This window comes from Narcine bancroftii, unplaced genomic scaffold, assembly GCF_036971445.1.
Source record: "Narcine bancroftii isolate sNarBan1 unplaced genomic scaffold, sNarBan1.hap1 Scaffold_623, whole genome shotgun sequence".
Classification (NCBI taxonomy): Eukaryota; Metazoa; Chordata; class Chondrichthyes; order Torpediniformes; family Narcinidae; genus Narcine; species Narcine bancroftii.
Window position 1 is genome coordinate 36,630 of NW_027212149.1, and position 26,452 is coordinate 63,081.

The 26,452-nt window shown below is 46.0% G+C and overlaps 1 protein-coding gene across 1 annotated transcript; it reads right to left on the reverse strand.

The window, feature by feature from the left end:
- Window positions 1-397: 397 nt before the first annotated feature.
- Window positions 398-24,670, reverse strand: LOC138751036 (uncharacterized). Its single transcript, XM_069913134.1, has 6 exons — window positions 24,377-24,670; window positions 22,350-22,378; window positions 22,108-22,236; window positions 17,362-17,531; window positions 9,327-9,424; window positions 398-571 (listed from the first exon to the last, which is right to left on the reverse strand). The coding sequence occupies exons 1-6, from the start codon at window positions 24,668-24,670 to the stop codon at window positions 491-493; spliced, it is 801 nt and encodes a 266-aa protein (XP_069769235.1). The 3' UTR covers window positions 398-490.
- Window positions 24,671-26,452: the final 1,782 nt, after the last annotated feature.

Here is a 26,452-nt window from a genome sequence, read left to right on the forward strand (position 1 = left end):
GGGAGGGGCGGGGAGGGGTGGGGCGGGGAGGGGTGGGGCGGGAGGGTTGGGGCGGGGAGGGGAGGGGCGGAGAGGGGAGGGGCGGGGAGGGGTGGGGCGGGGAGGGGTGGGGCGGGGAGGGGAGGGGCGGAGAGGGGAGGGGCGGGGAGGGGAGGGGCGGGGAGGGGAGGGGCGGGGCGGGGAGTGGCGGGGAGGGAGGGGCGGGGAGGGGAGGGGCGGGGAGGGGAGGGGCGGGGAGGGGTGGGGCGGGGAGGGGTGGGGCGGGGAGGGGATGGCTGGGGAGGGGAGGGGCGGGGCGGGGAGGGCGGGGAGGGGAGGGGAGTGGTAGGGAGGGGAGGGGCGGGAGGAGGGGTGGGGAGGGGAGGGGAGTGGAGGGGCTAGCTCAGGGGATAGGGTAATTGGAAGGGGGAAAGGCAAGGGGAAGTGTAAGGAGAATGGGTGAAAATGGGGTGCTTGCTCGTGGGAGGGGAAGGGGGAGGGGTTCAGGCCGTCATGGGGTTGTCCATCCCTCTTCACTGCAAGGCCAGATGGTTGTAGACACCTGGCTCATCTCCATAGTTTGCTCCTTCTCCTGGGAACAGAAGCATGTGTTAATGAGGAACTGTTTCCTGGACCTGACCACGTTGACTGAGGAGGATCCAAATCACTCCCCCCAATCCCCACACTGCAGCCTTTCCAGTTCCACTCCTTTTGATCAGGTGTGTGTGAGGAACCCACGATCTTGTCTCTTCTGCTCAGGCTCCACTTCATGGCAGCAAAGTGTTGGACAAATCACGGACTAGTTGAGCCCCTTCAGCTGATCCATCCGAACCTACCCCACAACAATATAACCCTTCCTTCCCTCACATGAATTTATATTCACGTACCTATCTTCGAGTCTTTTCAATATCCCTAATGTACCAGTTTTGACCATCACCACTGCAACGCATTCCAGGGACCCACTACACTGTGTGACAAAACATAGCGCTCTCGTCTCCGCTAAACCTTTATCCTCTCATCTTATTTTGGAGTCCTCTGGTATTCTTGCCCCAGAATAAATGTGCTGGTTGTCAACCCAATCTGTACCTCTCCTCATCTCGTGGGCCTCTATTTCAGTCACCTCTCATCCTTCTTTGGTGTCCAGAGAAAAGCCCTAACTCTGCTAACCTTGCCTCATCAGACCTTTTCCAATCCAGCCACCATCCTCGTAAATCTCCTCTGCACTCTCTCCAAAGCTTCCACGTCCATCCTGTCATGAGGCAACCAGGAATGCACACAACAGCCAAGTGTGGTCTGACTCAAGATTTAGAGTTCTGCAACTTTACCTCTCCGTTCTTGAACTCAATTCCCCTGATTAATCAAGGCCAGCACACAATACTCCTCCTTAACCAACCTATCAATTTGCGCAGCAAACTTGAGAGATCTATGGAGATGAACCTTAACATTTCTCTGATCTGCCACACTGTTAATAATGCTGCCATTCACCACGAACTCTGCCCTCAAATACAACCTTCAAAAGTGCATCACTTCACATTTCTCCAGATTGATCACCATCTGCCAATTCTCTATGACAACTTTCTACATTGTCCACAACACCTCTACTTTTGATTCATCCGCTGACGTACCCACCCGTCCATGCCCATCGACATTCATAAAAAAAACCACACAGCAGGGGTCCCAGGACACCGGAGCATTGACCTCCAGGCATCATATGTTCCATATCATCATATAACCATTTACGGAGCGGAAACAGGCCATGTTCAATCTACTACTACTCTCTCCTTTCTGCAGGCAAGTGAATTCTGAATCCAAACAACCAAGGCTCCATGGATCCCATGCCTCAGGACGTACTGAATGAGGCCACTGTGGTGACCTAGCCCAAAACCTCAAAAAAATCCAAGAGTAGCACTTCCACCCTTTTACCTTCCTCAATTTCCTTCATCATCTCCTTGGAAAACTCAATCATGAACATGGGGCGAGCCCGAGGACTGCGGAGTGGAGGCTTCCCTAAACAGGGAAGGCACTGTTCAATGGAGGAGTAACAAGCCTCCACTCATTCTCCAGCCCTGGCCCACACAAAGACAGGAGTGGGGTTCCATTCACAGTCCAGTGACCCATCATCCATCTCAGCCATGTTAACGGTTCCACTCACCAGGAAGTCCCACCCTCCAAACTCTCCCTCTTTCCATTTCCACTGCCCATCACACCCACCGCGTCCTCCTCCAGTCAGAGAGAAACTTACGCTGTCCTGACCATCTCCCGCTTGCTTCCACCGATCCCCTCATAACCCCCCCTTCTCCACCACCAGCATCCTCCAATCACCTGCCAATGCCCTCTCACCAGCCTCCTGTATCAACCAATCACTTGCCAGTCCCCTTTCCCTGTATCGACCAATATCTAGACCGATATGTCGAGGAACAAACTCGGGAGCAGGCCATTTTTGATTGGGTATTATGCAGTGATAAGGGGCTAATCGACACTCTTGTTGTGCGAGGCTCTTTGGATTGGAGTGATCACAATATGATCGAATTCTCACTCGACATGGAGAGTGATGAAATTAAAACCGCGACTAAGGTCCTGAATTTAAATAAAGGGAATTATGATGGTATGAGACGGGAGTTGAGTAAGATTGATTTGGTGGTTTATGGGGGAGTTGACTGTGGATAGGCAATGGAAAGCATTCACAGATCTAATGGAGAAATTGCAAAAATCGTTTCTACCGGTTTGGCATAAAAATAAACCAAAAAAGGAGACTCCATATAACCACTTACAGCACAGAACAGGCCAGTTCAGCCCTACTAGTCCAGGCCTTAGCAAATCACCACCCTCCTAGTCCCACTGACCAGCACCCGGTCCATACCTCTCTAGTCCCCTCCTATGCATGTAACGATCCAGTCTTTCCTTAAACGTAAACAATGATCCCGCCTCAACCACGTCTGTCGGAAGCTCATTCCACATCCCCACCACCCTTTGCATAATGAAATTTCCCCACATGTTCCCCTTAAAATTTTCCCCCTTCCATCTTCAACCATGCCCTTCCCCCTTCCATCTTCAACCATGCCCTCTCGTTTGAATCTCCCCCACTCTTAATTGAAAAAGCCTATCCACGTTTACTCTGTCTGTCCCTTTTAAAATCATAAACACCTCGATCAAGTCCCCTCTCAATCTTCTACGATCCAGAGAAAAAAGCCCCAGTCTGCACAACCTTTCCCTGTAACTCAGACCCTGAAATCCTGTCAACATTCTCGTGAACCTTCTCTGCACTCTCTCTATTTTCTTTATATCTTTGTAAAAATTTGGTGACCAAAACTGTACACAGTACTCCAAATTTGGCCTCACCAATGCCTTGTACAATTTCATCATAACCTCCCTACTCTTGAATTCTATACTCCAGTTTATGAAGGCCAACAATCCAAATGCCTTCTTCACCACACCATCTACCTGAGTATCAGCCTTGAGGGTACTATTTCCCATAACTCCTAAATCCCTTTGTTGCTCTGCACGCCTCAATTGTCTACCATTCAATGTATATGACCTATTTAAATTTGCCTTTCCAAAATGCAGCACCTCACATTTATCTGTATTAAATTCCATCAGCCATTTCTCAGCCCACACCCCCAGATTTCCTAAATCACCTTTTAATCTACGGTAATCTACCTCATTGTCCACAACACCACCGACCTTTGTGTCATCCGCAAACTTATCCAATTCTCCACCCCTACATCCAGATCGTTTATATATATAACAAATAATAGTGGACCCAGGACCGAACCCTGAGGAACTCCACTAGTCACCGGCCTCCAATTGGACAAACAATTTTCTACCACGACTCTCTGACAATTCCCATCCAACCATTGCTGAATCCATTTCACTACCACCTTATTTATACCTAATGCCTCTACCTTTTTTCCTAACCTCCTGTGGGAAACTTTGTCAAAAGCTTTACTAAAGTCCAAATAGACAACATCCACAACTTTCCCTTCATCAACCTTTTTTGTAACCCCCTCGAAGAACTCAAAATGTTTTGTCAAGCATGATGTACCCCTGACAAAACCATGCTGATTACTCCCTCGCAATCCCTGAACCTCCAAATAATTGTAAATACCATCCCTCAGAACACTTTCCATCAACTTGCCCACCACAGACATCAGACTCACGGGTCTAGAATTCCCAGGTTTACATTTAGACCCTTTCTTAAACAGCGGAACAACATGCGCCACCCTCCAATCCTTTGGCACCACCCCCGTGGCCAGTGACATCCTAAATATCTCTGTTAATGGCCCCACTAACCGTCCACTAGCTTCCCTGAGTGTCCTAGGGAATATTTTGTCCGGTCCAGGAGATTTATCCACCTTTATCTTTTTTAACACAGCCATCACTACCTCCTCGGTTATCCTTATATGCTTCATGATCTCCCCACGATTCTTCTTTACTTCAACTGGTTCAACATTTTTTTCCCTAGTGAATACCGAGGCAAAGAAATCATTCAAAATTTCCCCCATTTCCTCTGACTTCTCACTCTGCCTTCCCTCGCTATCTACAAGGGGACCAATTTTATCCCTCACTAATCTTTTACTTTTAATGTACTTATAGAAACCCTTTGGATTTATTTTTACTCTGTCAGCCAATACCTCTTCATGCCTTTTTTTGGCCTTTCTAATTTCTTTCTTAAGATTCCTTCTACACTCCTTGTAGTCCTCCTTCAACTTCTCAGCTCCCTGCTCTTAATACCTCTTCTACACCTCCCTTTCCAATATTCCTCGAAAACCAAGCCTCCCTATGACTTCCAGCCTTTCCTTTGATCCACACTGGGACATAACTACTCTGTACCCTCAAAATTTCTTATTTGAATATCCTCCATTTGTCATTAACATCCTTACCTGAAAATATCCTGTCCCGCTCATTACTCCCCAAATCCCTTCTTATTCCTTCGAAATTTGCTCTTTACCAATCCAGAACCTCAACTTTAGGCCTCTCCTTGCTCTTCCCTAAAATTACCCTAAAACTTACAGAATTATGATCACTAGACCCAATTGGATCTCCAACATTAATGTCCGCCTCCTGACCTAGCTCGTTCCCTAACAGGTTTTCCAGTATTACACTATCCCAAGTCGGTTCTTCTACTAACTGATTTAGAAAACAATCCTGAACACATTTAACGAACTTCAGCCCATCCTGCCCTCTAACCGTATGTGTATCCCAATCAAAGTTAAAATCTCCCATGATCACTAACCTATGATTTTCACACATATTCGTTATCTCCTTACAAATTTGTTGCTCTAATTTTCTTGGCCCATTGGGTGGTCTGTAATACACCCCTATTAGCACCCTCTTGCCTCCTCCACCCCTCAATTCCACCCAAGCAGCCTCACTGGTCGATCCCTCCATACCATCCTGCCACCTCACGGCAGTAATGTCCCCCTTAACAAGCAGAGCACCTCCTCCTCCTTTTTTACCCCCTGATCTATCACATCTAAAACAAATGTATCCTGGAATATTAAGTTGCCAGTCCTGCCCCTCCTGTAGCCAGGTCTCACTAATTGCCACAATATCGTGACCCCAAGTATACGTCCATCCTCTCAGCTCATCTACCTTGTTTTCTATGCTTCTTGCATTAAATATATGCATCTCAGAGAATGACCCTCACATATATTCTCGTTTTTACCTCTACCTTTATCTCCATCCTACCTTTCTTATCTTTTTTATTCCTATCTAGGTGGCATATTCCTTGGACACTGCTCTCACACTCTGTTCCCCACCCCCCTGCCAAACTAGTTTAAACTTTCCCCCACAGCTCTAGCAAATCTGCTTGCCAGCACATTGGTCCCCCTCCAGTTCAAGTGGAGTCCGTCCCTCTTGTACAGGTCCGACCTTCCCCAGAAGAGATCCCAATAAACAAGAAATCTTATCCCTTGCCCCCTGCACCATCTCATTAGCCACGCATTCATCCTCCACATCCTCCTATATCTACCCTCACTAGCGTGTGGCACGGGCAGCAATCCAGAGATTACCTCCTTGGAGGTACTGTTTTTTAACTTCCTACCAAATTCTACATAATCCTGTTTCAAGACCTCATCCCCACTTCTAACTAAGTCATAGGTCCCCACAAGGACCACGATTTCTGGCTGTTCTCCTTCCCCTTGCAGAATTCTATGCACTAGATCAGAGATATCCCTGACCCTGGCACCAGGGAGGCAACATACCAACCTGGAATCCCGATCTCATCCCACAAACCTTCTATCTGCCCCTCTGACTAATAAATCCCTAACTACAAAAATCCTATCCTTATCCTTCTTTCCCTTCTGAACCTCAGGGGAAGCCCCTGTGCCAGATACCTGACGCCCACGACTCGTCCCTGATAAGCTCTTCCCCCCAGCAGTATCCAAAGCCAAATACATGTTGCTGAGGGGCACTTTAACAGGGGTACTCTGCACTGGCCCTCTCCCTCCTTTCCTCACAGTCAACCAATTCCCTGACTCCTGCCTTCTAGGGGTGACTGTCTCGCTGTAACTCCTCTCTATCACTGCCTCTGCTTCCCTTATGATCCTCAGTTCATCCATTTGCAGCTCAAGCTCCCCAACACGGTCACCAATTATATACAAGTGGATGCACCTTTTGCAGATGTAGTCGTCAGGAACAGCTGTGCAGTCTCTGATTTCCCACATCCCACAAATGGAGCACTTAACTACCCCAACTGACTCCATTTCCTCCTTTCTTACTATAATACCCTTGACTAATAAGTTCCTTCTTAGCCCCTGCTCACCGAAGTCCCTCGAGCCAAAGTCCCCACTCCTTCACTGGGCCACTCCTCGAGCCAAAGTCCCCACTCCTTCACTGGGCCACTCCTCGAGCCAAAGTCCCCACTCCTTCACTGGGCCACTCCTCGAGCCAAATTCTCCACTCCCTCACTGGGCCAGTCCTCGAGCCAAAGTCCCCACTCCTTCACTGGGCCACTCACTCACTGCGCCGCTCCTTGCTGGCCGCTCCCTCCTTTTCTACTCCTTTTATTAGCCCCTTACCAATTAACCCCAATTAACTCCCGGTTCCTCCTCCTCCTCCTCTCACCTGACACCAGGCACTGACTCACTGTCTCCTCCGACCCCAAGTCTGACCTGACCGTGGATAACAAGGGAAATTGGAGACAGTATTAGGTCCAAAGAGAGGGCATATCAATTGGCCAAAAAATTACCACAACCAAACACTGGGAGCAGTTCAAGATGCATCAAAGGAGGACAAAGGGATTAATCAAGAGAGCAAAAATAAATTACGAAAGTAAGCTTGCGGCAAATATAAAAACCGACTGCAAAATCTTTTATAAATATGTCAAGAGGAAAAGAGTGGTCAAATCCAGAGTAGGTCCTTTGCAGTCGGAATCAGGGGAATATATAATGGGGAATAAGGAGATGGCAGACCAATTAAATTTTTACTTTAGTTCTGTTTTTACAAGAGAGGATACAAATAACCTCCCAAGGATGTTGGGAAACATAGAGACGAATGCAAGGGAGGAACTGAAAGAAATCAGTATCTCTAAGGACATGGTCTTAGGGAAATTGATGGGATTGAAGGCAGACAAATCCCAAGGGCCTGATAATCTACATCCTAGGGTACTCAAGGAAGTGGACATTCAGATAGCAGATGCTTTAAGAATTATTTTCCAGAACTCAATAGACTCAGGATCAGTACCCATGGATTGGAGGGTAGCTAATGTTACCCAACTATTTAAAAATTGGGATAGAGAAAAAGCAGGGAATTAAAGGTCGGTGAGCCTTACATCAGTAGTGGGCAAACTGATGGAATCCATTATTATGGATGTAATAGCGGAGCAAATGACTAGCAGAGAAGGGATCGGACGGAGTCAACATGGATTTACAAAAGGTAAATTGCACTAAACAAATCTATTGCAAATCTTTGAGATGGACAGGTAAAATAAATGGGGGAGAGCCAGTGGATGTGGTGTACCTGGACTTCCAAAAGGCCTTCGATAAGGTCCCGCATAAACCACTGGCTTCCAAAATCAAGGCTCATGGGTTTGGGGTCAAAGTATTGATGTGGATTGAGAACTGTCTGGCAGGTAGAAGACAGAGAGTGGGGATAAATGGCTCATTTTCTGAGTGGCAGGCGGTGACCAGTGGGGTGCCACGGGGATCTGTACTGGGACCCCAGCTGTTCACAATTTACATTAATGATCTGGATGAGGGGATTGGATGTAATATCTCCAAATTTGCAGATGACACCAAGCTAGGAGGGGTTGTGTGCACGGAAGATGGGGTCAGGAAGCTCCAGTGTGATTTGGATAAATTGAGGGACTGGGCAGATCCATGGCAAACGCACTACATTGTGGATAAATGTGAGGTTATCCACTTTGGTAATACAAACCGGAGGGCAGATTACTATTTGAATGGCAAAAGATTAAGAGATGGGGAAGTGCAGAGAGACCTAGGGGTACTTGTATATCAGTCTCTGAAGGCGAGCATGCAAGTACAGCAGGCAGTTAAAAAGGCAAATGCTTTGTTGGCCTTCATATCAAGAAGGTTTGAGTATAGGAACAAGGATAACTTACTGCAGCTGTACAGGGCATTGGTGAGACCCCACCTGGAGTATTGAGTGCAGTTTTGGTCACCTTATCTAAGGAAGGAAGTTCTTGCAATGGAGGGAGTGCAGAGGCGATTCACCAGGCTGATACCTGGAATGGCAGGAATGACTTTGGAAGAAAGATTGTGTGAATGGGGGTTCTACTCGCTGGAGTTTAGAAGATTGAGAGGGGATCTCATAGAGACATATAAAATTCTGGCAGGACTGGACAGAATGGATGCAGATGGGATGTTTCCAAGGATGGGAAAATCCAGAACCCGTGGCCATGGTTCGAGGATAAAAGGCAAACCATTTAGGACCGAGATGAGGAGGAATTTCTTGACCCAGAGGGTGGTGAATCTGTGGAATTCATTGCCACCCAGGGCAGTAGAGGCAGGTTCATTAAATATATTTGAGAGGGAATTAGATCTATTTCTTCAGTATAAGTGTATTAAAGGTTACGGAGAGAAGGCGGGAACGGGGTACTCAACTTTAAGATCAGCCATGATATCGTTGAATGGCGGAGCAGGCTCGAAGGGTCGAATGACCTACTCCTGCTCCGATGTTTCTATGTTTCTATCCTGACAGTTCCCTCCCCCTTCCACCTGTATTCACCAAGCACCTATCTTGTCCTTTCCCACATATATCCAACAATCAGCTCTCTCACCCTCTCCCACCTTCTGCTGCAGGTCTCATCTGGACGGGCAGGTCTGGGTGTAGGGTAGGGTGAGGTTGGGTCTGACCCACCCCACCACTCCTGACTCAACATTGCTTACCTTGATCATCTCCACCAGCTGCTCCACCCCACTGTCCCAGGGGAAGATGAGCTGTCCCAATAACAGCTCAGCCAATGCACAGCCAGCCGAATAGATATCTGCAAGAGAGGGAAGGCCTCGAATCAATGTCACAGGGTACCGAGGTACGTGAGAGACGGTGGAGTTGAGTGTGTGTACTGTCCCATTGGACAACTCGGGGTCAGACACAGGGTGAAGCTCTGAGATGTGCAGAGCAACAAAGACAGTACCCCGTTTCCGCATGCTCTCCGTAACCTTCAATACCCCTATACTGAAGAAATAGATCTAATTCCCTCTTAAATATATTTAATGACACACTCTGAGGCACCTCACCCTCCCTCTCCCTAGTACTTCTTACCCTATATCACCATATAACCACTTACAACACAGAACAGGCCAGTTCGGCCCTACTAGTCCATGCCGTAGCAAATCCCCACCCTCATAGTCCCACTGACCAGCACCCGGTCCATACCCCTCCAGTCCTCTCCTATCCATATAACGATCCAGTCTTTCCTTAAACGTAACCAATGATCCCGCCACAACCACATCTATCGGAAGCTCATTCCACATCCCCACCACCCTCTGCGTAAAGAAATTTCCACTCATGGTCCCCTTATAATTTTTCCCCTTCAATCTTAAACCATGTCCTCGAGATTGAAGCTCCCACATTCTTAAATGAAAAAGCCTATCCACATTTACTCTGTCTGTCCCTTTTAAAATCTTAAACACCTCTATGAAGTCGCCCCTCAATCTTCTACGCTCCAGAGACAAAAGCCCCAGTTTGCACAACCTTTCCCTGTAAATCAAACCTTGAAATCCTGTCAACATTCTCATGAACCTTCTCTGCACTCTCTCTATTTTCTTTATATCTTTCATATAATTTGGTGACCAAAACTGCACACAGTACTCCAAATTTGGCCTCACCAATGCCTTATACAATTTCATCATAACCTCCCTACTCTTGAATTCGATACTCCAATTTATGAAGGCCAACATTCCAAATGCCTTCTTCACCACACCATCTACCTGAGTATCAGCCTTGAGGGTACTATTTACCATAACTCCAAAATCCCTTTGTTGCTCTGCACGCCTCAATTGTCTACCATTCAATGTTTATGATCTATTTAAATTTGCATTTACAAAATGCAGCACCTCACATTTATCTGTATTAAATTCCATCAGCCATTTCTCAGCCCACACCTCCAGCCTTCCTAAATCACCTTTTAATCTACGGTAATCTACCTCCCTGTCCACAACACCACCGACCTTTGTGTCATCCGCAAACTTATCCAATTCTCCACCCCTACATCCAGATCGTTTATATATATAACAAATAATAGTGGACCCAGGACTGAACCCTGAGGAACTCCACTAGTCACCGGCCTCCAATTGGACAAACAATTTTCTACCACGACTCTCTGACACCTCCCATCCAACCATTGCTGAATCCATTTCACTACCACCTTATTTATACCTAATGCCTCTACCTTTTTTCCTAACCTCCTGTGGGGAACTTTGTCAAAAGCTTTACTAAAGTCCAAATAGACAACATCCACAACTTTCACTTCATCAAACTTTTCTGTAACCCCCTCGAAGAACTCAATCAGGTTTGTCAAGCATGATCTACCCCTGACAAAACCATGCTGATTACTCCCTATCAATCCCTGTACCTCCAAAAATTGTAAATTCCATCCCTCAGAACACTTTCCATCAACTTGCCCACCACAGACGTCAGACTTACAGGCCTATAATTCCTAGGTTTGCATTTGGACTCTTTCTTAAATAGAGGAACAACATGCGCCACCCTCCAATCCTTTGGCACCACCCCCGTGGCCAGTGACATCCTAAATATCTCTGTTAATGGCCCCACTGACCGTCCACTAGCCTCCCTGAGTGTCATAGGGAATATTTTGTCCGGTCCAGGAGATTTATCCACCTTTATCTTTTTTAACACAGCCATCACTACCTCCTCGGTTATCCTTATATGCTTCAGGACCTCCCCACGATTCTTCTTTACTTCAACTGGTTCAACATTTTTTTCCTTCGTGAATACCGAGGCAAAGAAATCATTCAAAATTTCCCCCATTTCCTCTGACTTCTCACTCAGCCTACCCTCGCTACCTACAAGGGGACCAATTTAATCCCTCACTAATCTTTTACTTTTAATGTACTTATAGAAACCCTTTGGATTTATTTTTACTCTGTCAGCCAATACCTCTTCATGCCTTTTTTTGGCCTTTCTAATTTCTTTCTTAAGATTCCTTCTACACTCCTTGTAGTCCTCCTTCAACTTCTCAGCTCCCTGCTCTTTATACCTCTTGTACACCTCCCTTTTTCTCCTAACCAAATTTCCAATATTCCTCGAAAACCAAGCCTCCCTATGACTTCCAGCCTTTCCTTTGATCCACACTGGGACATAACTACTCTGTACCCTCAAAATTTCTTATTTGAATATCCTCCATTTTTCATTAACATCCTTACCAGAAAATATCCTGTCCCGCTCAATACTCCCCAAATCCCTTCTTATTCCTTCGAAATTTGCTCTTTTCCAATCCAGAACCTCAACTGATCTATCACATCTAAAGCAAATGTATCCACGAATATTAAGATGCCAGTTGCAATATCGTGACCCCAAGTATCTGTTCATGCTCTCAGCTCATCTACCTTGTTCACTATGCTTCTTGCATTAAAATATATGCATCTCAGAGAATGACCCTCACATATATTCTCTTTTTTACCTTCTACCCTTATCTCCATCCTACCTTTCTTATCTTTTTTATTCCTATCTAGGTGGCCATACTCCCTGGACACTGCTCTCACACTCTGTTCCCCACCCCCCTGCCAAACTAGTTTAAACCTTCCCCCACAGCTCTAGCAAATCTGCTTGCCAGCACATTGGTCCCCCTCCAGTTCAAGTGGAGACCGTCCCTCTTGTACAGGTCCGACCTTCCCCAGAAGATATCCCAATGATCCAGAAATCTTATCACTTGCCCCCTGCACCATCTCATTCATCCTCCACATCCTCCTATTTCTACCCTCACAAGCTCGTGACACGGGCAGCAATCCAGAGATTTCTACCTTGGAGGTCCTGTTTTTTAACTTCCTTTCAAATTCTACATAATCCTGTTTCAGGACCTCATCCCCACTTCTAACTAAGTCATTGGTCCCCAAATGGACCACGACTTCTGGCTGTTCTCCTTCCCCTTGCAGAATGCTATGTACTCGATCAGAGATATCCCTAACCCTGGCACCAGGGAGGCAACAGACCAACTTGGATCCCCGATCTCATCCCACAAACCTTCTATCTGTCCCTCTGACTAATGAATCCCCAACTACAAGAATCTTATCCTTATCCTTCTTTCCCTTCTGAACCTCAGGGGAAGCCCCTGTGCCAGATACCTGACACCCACGACTCGTCCCTGATAGGCTGTTCCTCCCAGCAGTGTCCAAAGCCAAATACATGTTGCTGAGGGGCACTTCCACAGGGGTACTCTGCACTGGCGCTCTCCCTCCTTTCCTCACAGTCACCCAATTCCCTGACTCCTGCCTTCTAGGGGTGACTGTCTCCCTGTAACTCCTCTCTATCACTGCCTCTGCTTCCCTTATGATCCTCAGTTCATCCATTTGCAGCTCAAGCTCCCCAACACGGTCACTCATTATATTCAATTGGATGAACCTTTTGCAGGTGTAGTCGTCAGGAACAGCTGTGCAGTCTCTGATTTCCCACATCCCACAATTGGAGCACTTAACTACCCCAACTGACTCCATTTCCTCCTTTCTTACTATAATACCCTTGACTAATAAGTTCCTTCTTAGCCCCTGCTCACTGAAGTCCCTCGAGCCAAAATCCCCACTCCTTCACTGGGCCACTCCTCGAGACAAAGTCCCCCCTCCTTCACTGGGCCACTCCTCGAGCCAAAGTCCCCACTCCTTCACTGGGCCACTCCTCGAGCCTAAGTCCCCACTCCTTCACTGGACCACTCCTCGAGCCAAAGTCCCCACTCCTTCACTGGGCCACTCCTCGAGCTAAAGTCCCTACTCCTTCACTGGGCCACTCCTCGAGCCAAAGTCCCCACTCCTTCACTGGGCCACTCCTCGAGCCAAAGTCCCCACTACTTCACTGGGACACTCCTCGAGCCAAAGTCCCCACTCCTTCACTGGTCCACTCACTCACTTTGACGCTCCACGATGGCCGCTCCCTCCTTTTCTACTCCTTTTATTAGCCCCTTACCAATTAACCCCAATTAACTCCCAGCTCCTCCTCCTCCTCCTCTCACCCGACACCAGGCACTGACTCACTGTCATTTCCGACCCCAAGTCTGACCTGACCGTGGATAACAAGGGAAATTGGAGACAGTATTAGGTCCAAAGAGAGAGCATATCCATTGGCCAAAAAAATTACCACAACCGAAGACTGGGAGCAGTTCAAGATGCATCAAAGGAGGACAAAGGGATTAATCAAGAGAGCAAAAATAAATTACGAAAGTAAGCTGGTGACAAATATAAAAACCGACTGCAAAATCTTTTATAAATATGTCAAGAGGAAAAGATTGGTGAAATCCAGAGTAGGTCCTTTGCAGTCGGAATCAGGGGAATATATAATGGGGAGTAAGGAAATGGCAGACCAATTAAATTTTTACTTTAGTCTGTTTTTACAAGAGAGGATACAAATAACCTCCCAAGGATGTTGGGAAACATAATGCAAGGGAGGAACTGAAAGAAATCAGTATCTCTAAGGACATGTTCTTGGGGAAATTGATGGGATTGAAGGCAGATAAATCCTAAGGGCCTGATAATCTACATCCTAGGGTACTCAAGGAAGTGGCCATTCAGATAGCAGATGCTTTAAGAATTATTTTCCAGAACTCGATAGACTCAGGATCAATACCCATGGATTGGAGGGTAGGTAATGTTACCCAACTATTTAAAAATTGGGATAGAGAAAAAGTGGGGAATTATAGGGCTGTGAGCCCGACATCAGTAGAGGGCAAAATGATGGAATCCATTGTTAAGGATGTAATAGCGGTGCATATGACTAGCAGAGAAGGGATCGGACGGAGTCAACATGGATTTACAAAAGGTAAATCGTGCTTGACAAATCTATTGGAATTCTTTGAGATGGTGACAGGTAAAATAAATGGGTGAGAGCCAGTGGTTGTGGTGTACCTGGACTTCCAAAAGGCCTTCGATAAGGTCCCACATAAACCACTGGCTTCCAAAATCAAGGCTCATGGGTTTGGGGGAAAGGTATTGATGTGGATTGAGAACTGTCTGGCAGATAGAAGACAGCGAGTTGGGATAAATGGCTTGTTTTCTGAGTGGCAGGCGGTGACCAGTGGGGTGCCACAGGGATCTGTACTGGGACCCCAGCTGTTCACAATTTACATTAATGATCTGGATGAGGGGATTGGATGTAATATCTCCAAATTTGCAGATGACACTAAGCTAGGAGGGGTTGTGTGCACGGAAGAGGGGGTCAGGAAGCTCCAGTGTGATTTAGATAAATTGAGGGACTGGGCAGATCCATGGCAAATGCACTACAATGTGGATCAATGTGAGGTTATCCACTTTGGTAATACAAACCGGAGGGCAGATTACTATTTGAATGGCAATAGATTAAGAGATGGGGAAGTGCAGAGAGACCTAGGGGTACTTGTACACCAGTATCTGAATGCGAGCATGCAGGTAGAGCAGGCGGTTAAGTAGGCAAATGGTATTTTGGCCTTCATATCAAGAGGGTTTGAGTATAGGAACAAGGATACCTTACTGCAGCTGTACAGGGCCTTGGTGAGACCCCACCTGGAGTATTGTGTGCAGTTTTGGTCACCTTATCTATGGAAGGATGTTCTTGCAATGGAGGGAGTGCAGAGGTGATTCACCAGGCTGATACCTGGAATGGCAGGCATGACTTATGAGGAAAGATTGCGCGAATTGGGATTGTACTCGATGGAGTTTAGAAGATGAAGAGGGGATCTCATAGAGACATATAAAATTCTGGCAGGACTGGACAGAATGGATGCAGATGGGATATTTCCAAGGATTGGAAAATCCAGAACCCGGGGCCATGGTTTGACGACAATAGGCAAACCATTTAGGACTGAGATGAAGACGAATTTCTTTACCCAGAGAGTGGTGAATCTGTGGAATTCATTGCCACAGAGCGCAGTGGAGGCAGGTTCATTAAATATATTTAAGAGGGAATTAGATCTATTTCTTCAGTACAAGGGTATTAAAGGTTACGGAGAGAAGGCAGGGACGTGATACTGAACTTTAAGATCAGCCATGATCTCCTTGAATAGTGGAGAAGGCTCGACAGGTCGAATGACCTACTCCTGCTCCGATGTTTCGATGTTTCTATCCTAACATTTCCCTCCCCCTTCCACCTGTATTCACCAAGCACTTCGCTTGTCCCTTCCCACATATATCCACCAATCAGCTCTCTCACCCTCTCCCACCTTCTGCTGCGGGTCTCATCTGGACGGGCAGGTCTGGGTGTAGGGTAGGGTGAGGTTGGGTCTGACCCACCCCCAGCACTCCTGACTCAACATTGCTTACCTTGATCATCTCCACCAGCTGCTCCACCCCACTGTCCCTGGGGAAGATGAGCTGTCCCAATAACAGCTCAGTCAACACACAGCCAGCTGAATAGATATCTGCAAGAGAGGGAAGGCCTGGCGTCAATGTCACAGGGTGTCGAGGGACGTGAGAGACAGTGAAGTTGAGTGTGGGGACTGTCCAATTGAACAACCCGGGTGAACGAAGCTCTCTCTGCACCGTCATATCACACACTCTGAGGCACCTCACCCTCCATTGCCATTGTACCTCTCCCTCCCTCTCCCTAGTCCTTCTTACCCTATATAACCATATAACCCCTTACAGCACAGAAAAGGCCAGTTCAGCCCTACTCGTCCATGCCATTACAAATCCCCTCCCTCCTAGTCCCACTGACCAGCGCACGGTCCATACCCCTCCAGTCCTCTCCTCTCCATGTAACTATCTAGTCTTTCCTTAAATGTAACCAATGATCCCACCTCGATCACGTCTATCGGAAGCTCATTCCACATCCCCACAACCCTCTGCGTAAAGAAATTTCCCCTCATGTTCCCCTTATAATTTTCCCCCTTCAATCTTAAACCATGCCCTCTCGTTTGAATGTCCCCCACTCTTAATTGAAAAAGCCTATCCACGTTTACTGTCTGTCCCTTTTAAAATCTTAAACATCTCTATCAAGTCCCCTCTCAATCTTCTACACTCCAGAGAAAAAAGCCCCAGTCTGCACAACCTTTCCCTGTAACTCAAACCTTGAAATCCTGTCAACATTGTCGTGAACCTTCTCTGCACTCTCTCTATTTTGTTTATATCTTTCCTATAATTTGGGGACCAAAACTGTACACAGTACTCCAAATTTGGCCTCACCAATGCCTTGTACAATGTCATCATAACCTCCCTACTCTTGAATTCAATACTCCGATTTATGAAGGCCAACATTCCAAATGCCTTCGTCACCACACCATCTACCTGAGTATCAGCCCTGAGGGTACTATTTACCATCACTCCTAAATCCCTTTGTAGCTCTGCACATCTCAATAGCTACCATTTAATGCATATGACCTATTTAGATTTGCTTCCACTCTCTGGCACCTCTATCTCTGGCACCTCTCTCATCCTCCCCCTCTCTGGCACCTCTCCCCTCTTTCTCTGGCATATCCCTCATCCCTCTCTATGTCACATCTCTCCCTCGGATAACTCTGCCTCAATCTATCTCTTCCTACCTTGGATGAAGCTTTCTCTATTTTACATGAGAACACTCAACACGCTCCCCTCCCTCTCTATTTGGGACATCACCATCTCAGTCATCATGGGATACTCTCTCCACCTCAATCTCTATGCCCAACACCCCCCAACCCGTGACATCAACTTCTTCCCTACGGGATAACCCTCTCTCTCTGTGCTGGACAGTTCTGCCTTTTTGCCTCAAGTGACAGGGCTGCCTTCCTAAAGTCTGGTTATAACTCACCGGTATTTGAGATGTAGTCAGGAGCTCTAAAGATGAGCTCTGGTGCTCGATAATACTGGGGCCAATCAAATCTATGTGGTGGAAAGCAGGGGTGGATCAACCGAAAATAGCACCTATGGCAGTGGTGGCCATCCTCTTGCAAGAGCAGGGCTTGATGGTGGCCATATTTTCTGTAGAGAACGAGAGGAAAGACTGAGCGTTTGTGTTCTTTGTACCTTTGATAGTGCCCCCACCCCCACCCATCCAGTGTCGGCCAAGTCATCCCACCCCCCCAACAACACACCGCCAAACAGTCGGGATTCCATGCCTGGGGGTCGATGAGGGATCAAACGTTCCATGAAGGGGTTGATGGTCTAAAAAATTTGGGGATGTCCTTGAGACACACCAAGAGTCATAGCCTCCAGTCAGAGAGCCAGTCATCCACAACCACCCTCTGGTTTCTCGCACAAAGCTAATGCTGAAACCAACTTATGCATCACCAGAAATACCAAGCCACTGAACCTTCCTCCCATGTGGGAACCTCTTAAATGCTTTACTCAAGTCCATATAGACAAGTCTTCTCTTCATCAATATTCCTAGTATGTGCACAAAGCCGTGATGGCTGGTCCTTATTTGTCCCTAACTGTCAAAATACTTCTATATCCAATCTCTTAGAGCACCTTCTAATGACTTGTTCACTCCTGATATTAGGCTCACCGGCCTATCATTTCCTAGGTTATTTTTGGAGCCTCTTTTTAAACAACGGGACAAGATGAGCTCCCCTCCAATCCTCCGGCACTTCACCTGTGGCTCAGGATATTATTATATCTATCTGCCAGGGCGCTTGCAATTTCTGCACCAGCCTCCCTCAAATTCCATGGGAACTGGGGATTTATCCCCCTTGATTCACTTTAAGACTACAAGCACTTCCTCCTCTTTATCTAGGTTCCCTGACCTCACTGCTTATATGCCTCGCTCCCCTAGACTCTGTGCCAGTTTCCTGAGCAAAAAGAGCTTTAAGAAAAAGCTAGAAGATCTCCCCCATCTCTTGTAGCTTCATACATAAGTGATCACTCTGATCTACAAGAGGACCAATTTTGTCCCTCCAGATTTCCCTATTAATTTGGTCCTGCATTTTTTAATCCTCCTCTCAAGATCCTCATTTGCTCCTTGTTGCCTGTATCAGCTGTACACCACTCTCTTCTTTGGAAAATCAAGGTTCCCTCTGCGTGCTAACTTTGCCTTTAATCTTCACATGCAGACCTTGTGTTTCCACTTTGAAAGCCTCCCACTGACTGAACACATTTGCCTCAGAACAACCTGTCCCAATCCATGCTTTCTAGACCCTTTCTCATTTCCTCAAACTTGCCCTTTCTCCAATTTAGAATCTCAACCCAAAGACCAGGCCAATCCATCTCCATAATAAACTTGAAACAAATCACTGGACCCAAAATATTCCCCCCCCCATATACATATGTCCCTCTTGTCTTGTTTGGCAATAGGTGATCCATTACTGCCTTCTCTCTGGTTGGTACCTCTATTTATCGATTGAAAAACTTTCCTGGACACATTTGACAGACTCCAAGCCATCAGTCCCAGTCAATTTGTGGAAAGTTCAAATCTACTATTCCACCCTTATGTTTGGAACATAAGAACATAGGAAATAGGAACAGGAGTAGGCCAAAAATGGCCCATCGAGCCTGCTCCGCCATTCAATACGATCATGGCTGATCTAATTTATGACCTAACTTCACCTACCTGCCTTCTCCCCATATCCCCTAATTCCTCTATCATGTAAAAATTTATCTACCCGAATTTTAAATATGCTTAATGAGGCAGCATTAATACCCCGGGCGGGCGAACTAGGCTAGTCTGGTCACACTGTGTCTTGGTGCAGATTCGCTCGCCAAGAGGTGGCACGGTTAGTGTTGCGGTAAGTGCAATGGTGTTACAGAGCCAGCGACCGGGGTATGAATCCAGCACCGTCTCCCTGGCCTTACGTGGGTTTCCATCAGCTGCACAGTTACCTCCCACCCTTCAAAAACACATCAGGGGTGTAGGTCAATTGGGTGTAATTTGGTCGCAGGGGTTTATTTGATGAAAGGACCTGTGTCCATGCTGCATGTCTAAATTTAAATTTCAGGCTGTCCCATTTCTGAAAAATTGTTCATCCCCATCACCTTGAATCTTTTGCCCTGCAAGACCTTCGTGATGGTTATCAGCTCTCCACCATCCACCAGTCAGGCCTGGTACACCACACCGAAAGACCCACTGCCGATAATTTAAACATCTGTGTAGGGCACCTCCTATTTCCAGTGTGGCCACCACTCTTGTGGCCTTATTGCTATCTTCTGTGGGGCAGAAGCAGTAGCATTTACACACCCAGAGAGCACAGAACTGGCCATTTGTCCAACATGGTGTCTATCCTTCCCTCGAACTTTCTTCCAAACATCACCTCAATGTCAGAATTGATCCTCTGGTGGTTCGTTCCAGACTCTATTTTTTTTTTAATTTTATTGAAGAATTTTACAAAACCAAAATATATCTAATCTAAAACTAACCCCTACAAACTCCCTCCTCCCCCGTCCCCCCTACACCCTCCCCACATCGGAGCCTTTTTTAAAACACAGTCAGACCGATTATGACAGGTTGCTGGATGGTGTGCTATGTCTCTACACCTTTCATCAGAAATAAAACTTTTGTTTAACATCTAAACACATACGTTCCAAATACACTGTTGGCTAAGTCTCCAAAAATTGTGAAGGAAACCAAATTGGCAAAAAGAATAATTGAGTTGATGGGGGGTTTAAATTTGGTTGAAATATGGCGACGGATGAATCCGACTGAGAAGGATTATTCTTTTTATGTAGCTCGTCATGAGTCATCCTCAAGAATAGATTTTTTTGGGAATCAGCTCATTTGCAGGGTAGGATTGAACAAGCTGTGTACAAGAGTAGGATTTTATCAGTCCATTCGTTGTTTTTAATTTCCTGTAATGTTTCCGAGATGGCGGGAATTAACTATCGTTGGAGATTTAATGAGATGTTGCTACAAAGCCCTGAATTTATTTTGTATGTCAACGATCAGATTAAGGTTTTTCAGAAACAAACGCGGGATCAGTTCACAGTAAATTTACGTTATGGGGTTCTTTAAAAGGATTCATACAGGGTCAAGTTATTCGTTACACAGCAAAAGTGAAGAAGCATCTTAAAGCAGAACTTCAAGATTTAGAAAAAGAAATTGCAGTATTGGAGAAGATATTTCAGAAAGATGCAACAGAAGAGAACAAGATACAGTTATCGACATCGAAGCTTCAATTATCATACACAGCAAACTTATCATTATGAAGAACGACTTATCCTTTCCAAATGAATACATGATTGAATTTTGTTCTGCCATCTTTGTATACTCAGTTCAACATCATTTTTCCAAGTGACAGCGGGACATTTTCGACCTACTGCCAACCGTGGACGTATAAATGCAATTTGAGGTTTCTCCAATCGTAAACCTGTCATTATCGTCTTCATATATCCCAATAAACATACCCATGGGTCGATATATAGATCTATTTTGAACAAACCTCACAAAAAGTTAATTATTTGTTCCCAAAAGAGCCTAACTTTTGTACATTCCCATACTGAATCTAAGGAAGTACCTGTCTTTTCACCAAACCGAAAACACCAATCTGACAAACTAAACCCATCTATTTCCAATTTTTCAGGAGTTTAATATAACTGATGCAAAAAGTTATCGTAAACCAAACTATATTGAACATTTATTAACTTCATAACACTATCAAGACACATATCAGATCACTCCTCCACAGATATAGGCATATAGAAGCATATATGTTTTAAATATATCCACATTCGTCATCTTTTCTTGTAGTAACATACATTTCTGAAACAAATCCCTTTTTGCCCTTATCAACAATAAATTTCTCAAAGTTCATTTAACCAAAATATTCTAACAAATAAATCTTGCACTTGATAATATGCATATAAAGTGTTTGTGATACACCAAACTTCTCTCTAAGTAGAACCATCTCCCTGGGGGGGACAGGGTTCAGAGCCATTCCTTTTGTCCACAACCCTCCTTCTCCAAGAGGGTCAGGTCACCCCTCATTCTCCAGCATGCTCCAAGGGAGAAAGAGCATCTGAATTCCTCCCCAACTCCAAAAGCTCAGCAGGACTGAGACCTTCCACAACACAAACGAGACTTCATCCCCCAAGACATCTCATGGAGTGGAAGGAGCCCCTTGCTTCATTGCTAAACGCTGTTGAGTCGCCACACCAGCAACGCTTTCCAGCACCTTGATCTGGGATTGTTGGTGGTGGGATGGGTTGGGGGGGAGGTGGGAAAAGATGGAACAGGTTCCATAATCCGGTGTTGTAGGGTGTGGAAGGGCGATTCTGTCTCACAGTGGGAGAGATCGCATTCTGGGGTGAGGGGAGAGCTCTTTACCATTCCTGTTGGAAGAGCTACCTTCCCTCCCACTCCCGAAGACTGCTCTCCCCAAGATACCTCACCCGCGCCCCACGCCAATTCCTCGATCCTTTTTTCATCTCTCACCCAATACCACACTCCCGGTTCCTCAGTGCCTTCCATCCCCTCCCACCCCAGCCCTCCAGCTCAACCCTACTTCTGATCCAATCTCCCTCTGCCTGTGGTGCACCCCGATATTTTCATTCTGCCCTCCACATAACCTCCACTGCTACAGACCCCATCCCTGTATCCCTGCCCAAGCCACTGCTCTCTCGCACCTGCCTAGAAAGCGCCTTGCATTCAGGATGGAGAGAGGGTGTTAAATGTGGCCTCAATTCTCTCCGGCCACACCGGGTGAAGGATGGTGCTGGAGGAGGCTCTGTCTCAGTAGTGGAGCCGGTGACAGGATCTCTATCTCAGCCATGGGCCCTGGGCGCTTCCAAACACAACGCCGTTGATCAGAGAGGGTCCCTGGAATGTTCCCTCATGTGGGCCTCATTGCCCTTCCAGGAGAGACATCCTACTTGTGCTGCTCTGGCGTGGTGCAGCTCAGCTATGGCAACACATCAGCAGTTGCCCCACTCTGTGACATCATCTCCCCATCTGTGTCACCTCCCCTCTTTGTGACACCACTAGTGTAATGGCCAGGGACATCCAGCTATTTCAATCCTCCTCAATTTTCCCAAGTGAGGGCTGGGGAGGGGTAGTTCAACTTGTATATGTTACTTGAGTTGTTATCTCTTCTACCTCCTTGATATTTGATTCCATTTTGCGGACACTTTAGTTGACTATTTTATTGACATTGCCTGTAATCTCCCTTCATAAGTGACATGATTTTTATTTATCCCAATTGATCTTATACCCAAAGATCTCCCCATTGTCCTCCAGAGTGGAGCGCTACTTGGGCAACGAGTGTGTCAGGTCTGTCAGATCTGTCAGAACATCTCAGCAAATAAATTGAATTTATGCTCTTCCTGCCCTGTTCTGAAAATTTTAATGACTGAATCCTGGCAAATGGCCACGGCTGATGACCCCATGGCTAAACAAAAATTGCGCTGGAGATAGCGGGAAACCCTGCCTTGCATGATCTTTTCAGTGGGAAGGCTCAGGTAATTTGTCCATTGGCCACAAACTTAGCCTTGGGCGCAGGTGAAACACCCTTATCCAATGTAGAAAAGTTGGCCACAGCCCCAATTTTCCCAGCACTTAAATAATTCTCCCACTCTAATTTGTGTGAGAAACACAGCTCACTGATTAAATAATTTTGAAGTCAATAGGTGAAGCGATATAACCTTTTTATTCAACGTTCTTGCAAGAGCGGGTCTCCTTCAGAAAGGCACACACACTGCTATTCAACAACCTTTTTTTCTACATTTCTTTGTGTTAATAACCACTCCTCCGTTAGTTTAATTGGTTAGTTCACTGAGTAATTGATAAGTACGTTTAACCTATCAAAAGATGTTCCTCTCCTTGTATTGAAGCCCGCCCTAGTTTCCATCTCCCACTCACCTTATTTCACTACCCCCTACCTTTATTTCTTCTCATCCTTATCTGGTATGATGCCCAGTTCTTTCGCAATTTTTTTGGTATCATTTTGGCTTTCTCTGCAATTTTTTGCAGGAAGTGACCTTCCTTGGTATTCTAGCAGACCGCAACCCCCCACCCCCCACCCTCCCCTTAAGGTACCCATCGGCTTTCTCTGGGCAGCCATATTAACTCTCGAGAAACAGGCCTTTGGCTACTTTCCACAATCCCGCCCCTCCTTTTTTATTTATTCTACTGTTTCTTCATCACTGGAGATAGAACCATAAAATGCCTCCAATTTGGATAACATCATCCCACGAGTCTCTTCCATTTTCTAAAGCTTTCAATGTCAAGTAGATACAGATTATCCCGTGTTGACCCATCTTCTATGTCCCTTAAGGGCATTTGTTTCATAATTGCAGTTTCAATAAGCCGCTGTGTAAGCCCGCGCACACAGGGCATATATAATACATCATCCCACACCAGTTAGTACCCCTACCTCCAGTATTAAGGAGGGCAGTATGGAGACGATTACTCCCTCCCATTTTCCAAAGTACAACTCCAGCCACCCAGTTAGTGAGGTGCCCACCCCTCAGCCAGGGTGGAGAGGCACTGCTACACTTTTGTAATAGTTCCATCTGGGCTGGATCGTGTGGGATAAAAGTACACCAATTTCCACTTAGCATTACACAGTCTCCTCCGTTCTCTGCTCAGACCATATCTAGCGCTATTCTGTTTCCCCATGCCACGCGACTGGTGGCATCCAATTGATCAGATATCCCCTTTACAGCATCCAGGATATAATTTATGAACCATTGTTGATTGTAGTAAATATAGTTTATCCAGTCCACGTTTTTTTATGAATAGTTTCCCACCAAAAGATAGTTAACTCAAATTCTGCTGCTATCTGATTGCGTGCGTTAAATTTATTAGGTACTCCCCTTGGCACCCCAATTGAATCAATACAAATTTGGTTACATAAAGACGTTCCCAGGAACTCCCTCTTACTTCTCTTTATCCCTATTACCTTCTCCCATTCTAATTTCAAGGTGAAGGGTATGGCCAATTGAATGATTGCACAGGTACCCTTCCAGTTGGGAGGAAGAATCAGTCTCAGGATCCTGCCTCTGCTCAACCACCATAGATCCATTCGAGGTACATTCAAGGCTGAGTAGTGCCCTCCCCTCTCCTCTGTCACATCTCGTACCTTTATACATATTGTAGATTTCCTACATTCCTCGTGAACTATCTTCCTTTTGTCTAGAAATTCAGGCGGTGTGATTTCCTGACACAGCCGAGAATGCCAGCGGAATCCGGACATCCTTCTTCAGAGCAGGAGGGAAATCAGGGACAGAGATTTACAGGACTGGTTACCCCAGGCCATTTTATCCTGATACAAGGCCATCGTTCACCTCATTCCTTGTCTGTCTTTATCCCAACCCAGCGGAAATGGAATCACCTGTGCTATAAGTGCATGCATAGCAATTGCTCTTTTTTAAACCCTTCACTGTATATTTTAACTATTCTACCCAGACATTTGTATCGCCATAACTTGTCTCAATCGTCTGTCTAAGGTCCTCTACCTCCACTATCTTTACTACTTTCAGATCATTGGATGGAGTATAGGGTTTCTCGCTGGGCATTATTGTGAAGGTACGATCAGTTGGATTAGTCTTGGATCCTTCTACGATTATTCTAAATCAACACGCCAACGGGTCCTTTCCCCTGATGTTTATACCCATTCCAAATTGATTTCTCATCTACCCCTTTTGAGTAGGTTTTTCCATTGATTTCCTCAATCCCTGAGGTTTGTTTAATGGTCATATAGATAGGATTACACTCTTTGTTCCTGCAGTTAATGGCAAAGTGTCCTCTCCAGATTGATATCTGACATTTTAGTACCAGATCTTGTACCAGCCGTCCAGCACCGGGTCTGGGTGGTCCACCATGCATCACACCAATAGGGACAGAGTCTATTAAGACACATATGTTTCTCCTGAACACTATGTCATCTCTGACTCTCAACCCCACCACATTTTATTAAGCTACAAGCATGACATTGAATCACCTGCAGTTTAGAACTCTCGGGGATGGTCATGGTGAACTTTACTGGCCCTGAAGGCTTGAGGGTGGATTCTAATCCTCTCCCTATTGGGGTATGAATCTCATTGGACCCACTCTGGTTTCCAATGACCAACGCTGTCCACCATATCCACCACCATCTCATGTTCCTTACTACCGAAGGAGGAGGGTTGTACATCGCTATTAAATTATCTTTCACAAACTAGTCCAAGTCCTGCTCTAATGACCATCAATGTCTTTTCAGCTGGTTCTTGAGCAGGTCTTTGGTGGGATGTATCTGCCAAGTTGGCGGCTCAGCAGTGGTGTCCACCAGTCCTTTCTCTCTGGTGTGAATTGTCCACCATATTTTGGCAGTTCTTATCGCCGGCTCAATGGTCAGGAGGGTTAGAAATGGTCCTACCCAACTTGGCTGAAGCTTGGAGTCCCTCCATACCTTCACCAGAACCCAATCACCTGCTTGTATTTGGTGGACAGCAAATTCGAGTGGAGGTATCTGGGCCAAAAGACCCTTCTTCCTAAGAACTAATAAAGAAGAAGCAAGAGCCGAGACATCATTCTTTAGAAATTGGTCAGTGACTTCTACAGTTGGCAATTTCCCTTCTCTTCCCAAAAATGACACTCTGAAAAGCATCTCATAGGGGTCAATCCGACATCCCTTTCAGGTGACCTTTGGATTCGCAGTCAGACTATAGTCATTTTGTCCACAGTAACTTTGTTTCTAGCACAAATTTGGACAATTGTTTATTCAATGTCTGATTCTTTCATTCTCACTGCCCTGAGGAAGGGGGAATACCATGGGATATGAAAATCACATTTTATTTCTATCTTTTGCTTTATTTCTTGGTATCTTAGAGGTGAAGTGACTTCCTTGGTCAAAGTCTATGTTTCCCACCAGCCCATAGGGTGGTATAATGTGCTCTAAAATAATCTATGATACTCCCTATGAAATGGCCAAGGCCATTGGGAATGCTTCTACCCATCATGTCAGGTGACCAACTGGTACTAAAAGGTACTTTTGCCT

Bases quoted from the DNA above. Each gene is read 5' to 3' on its own strand.
- LOC138751036 (XM_069913134.1), bottom strand. From the start codon at position 24,670: ATGTCCGGATTCCGCTGGCATTCTCGGCTGTGTCAGGAAATCACACCG. The intron at 17,532-22,107 runs GCAGGTGCGAGA...CGTTCTCTACAG, and splicing joins GAATGCAAGGCGCTTTCTAG to AAAATATGGCCACCATCAAG. The intron at 572-9,326 runs GTAAGCAATGTT...TTCTGTTCCCAG, and splicing joins AGCTGGTGGAGATGATCAAG to GAGAAGGAGCAAACTATGGA.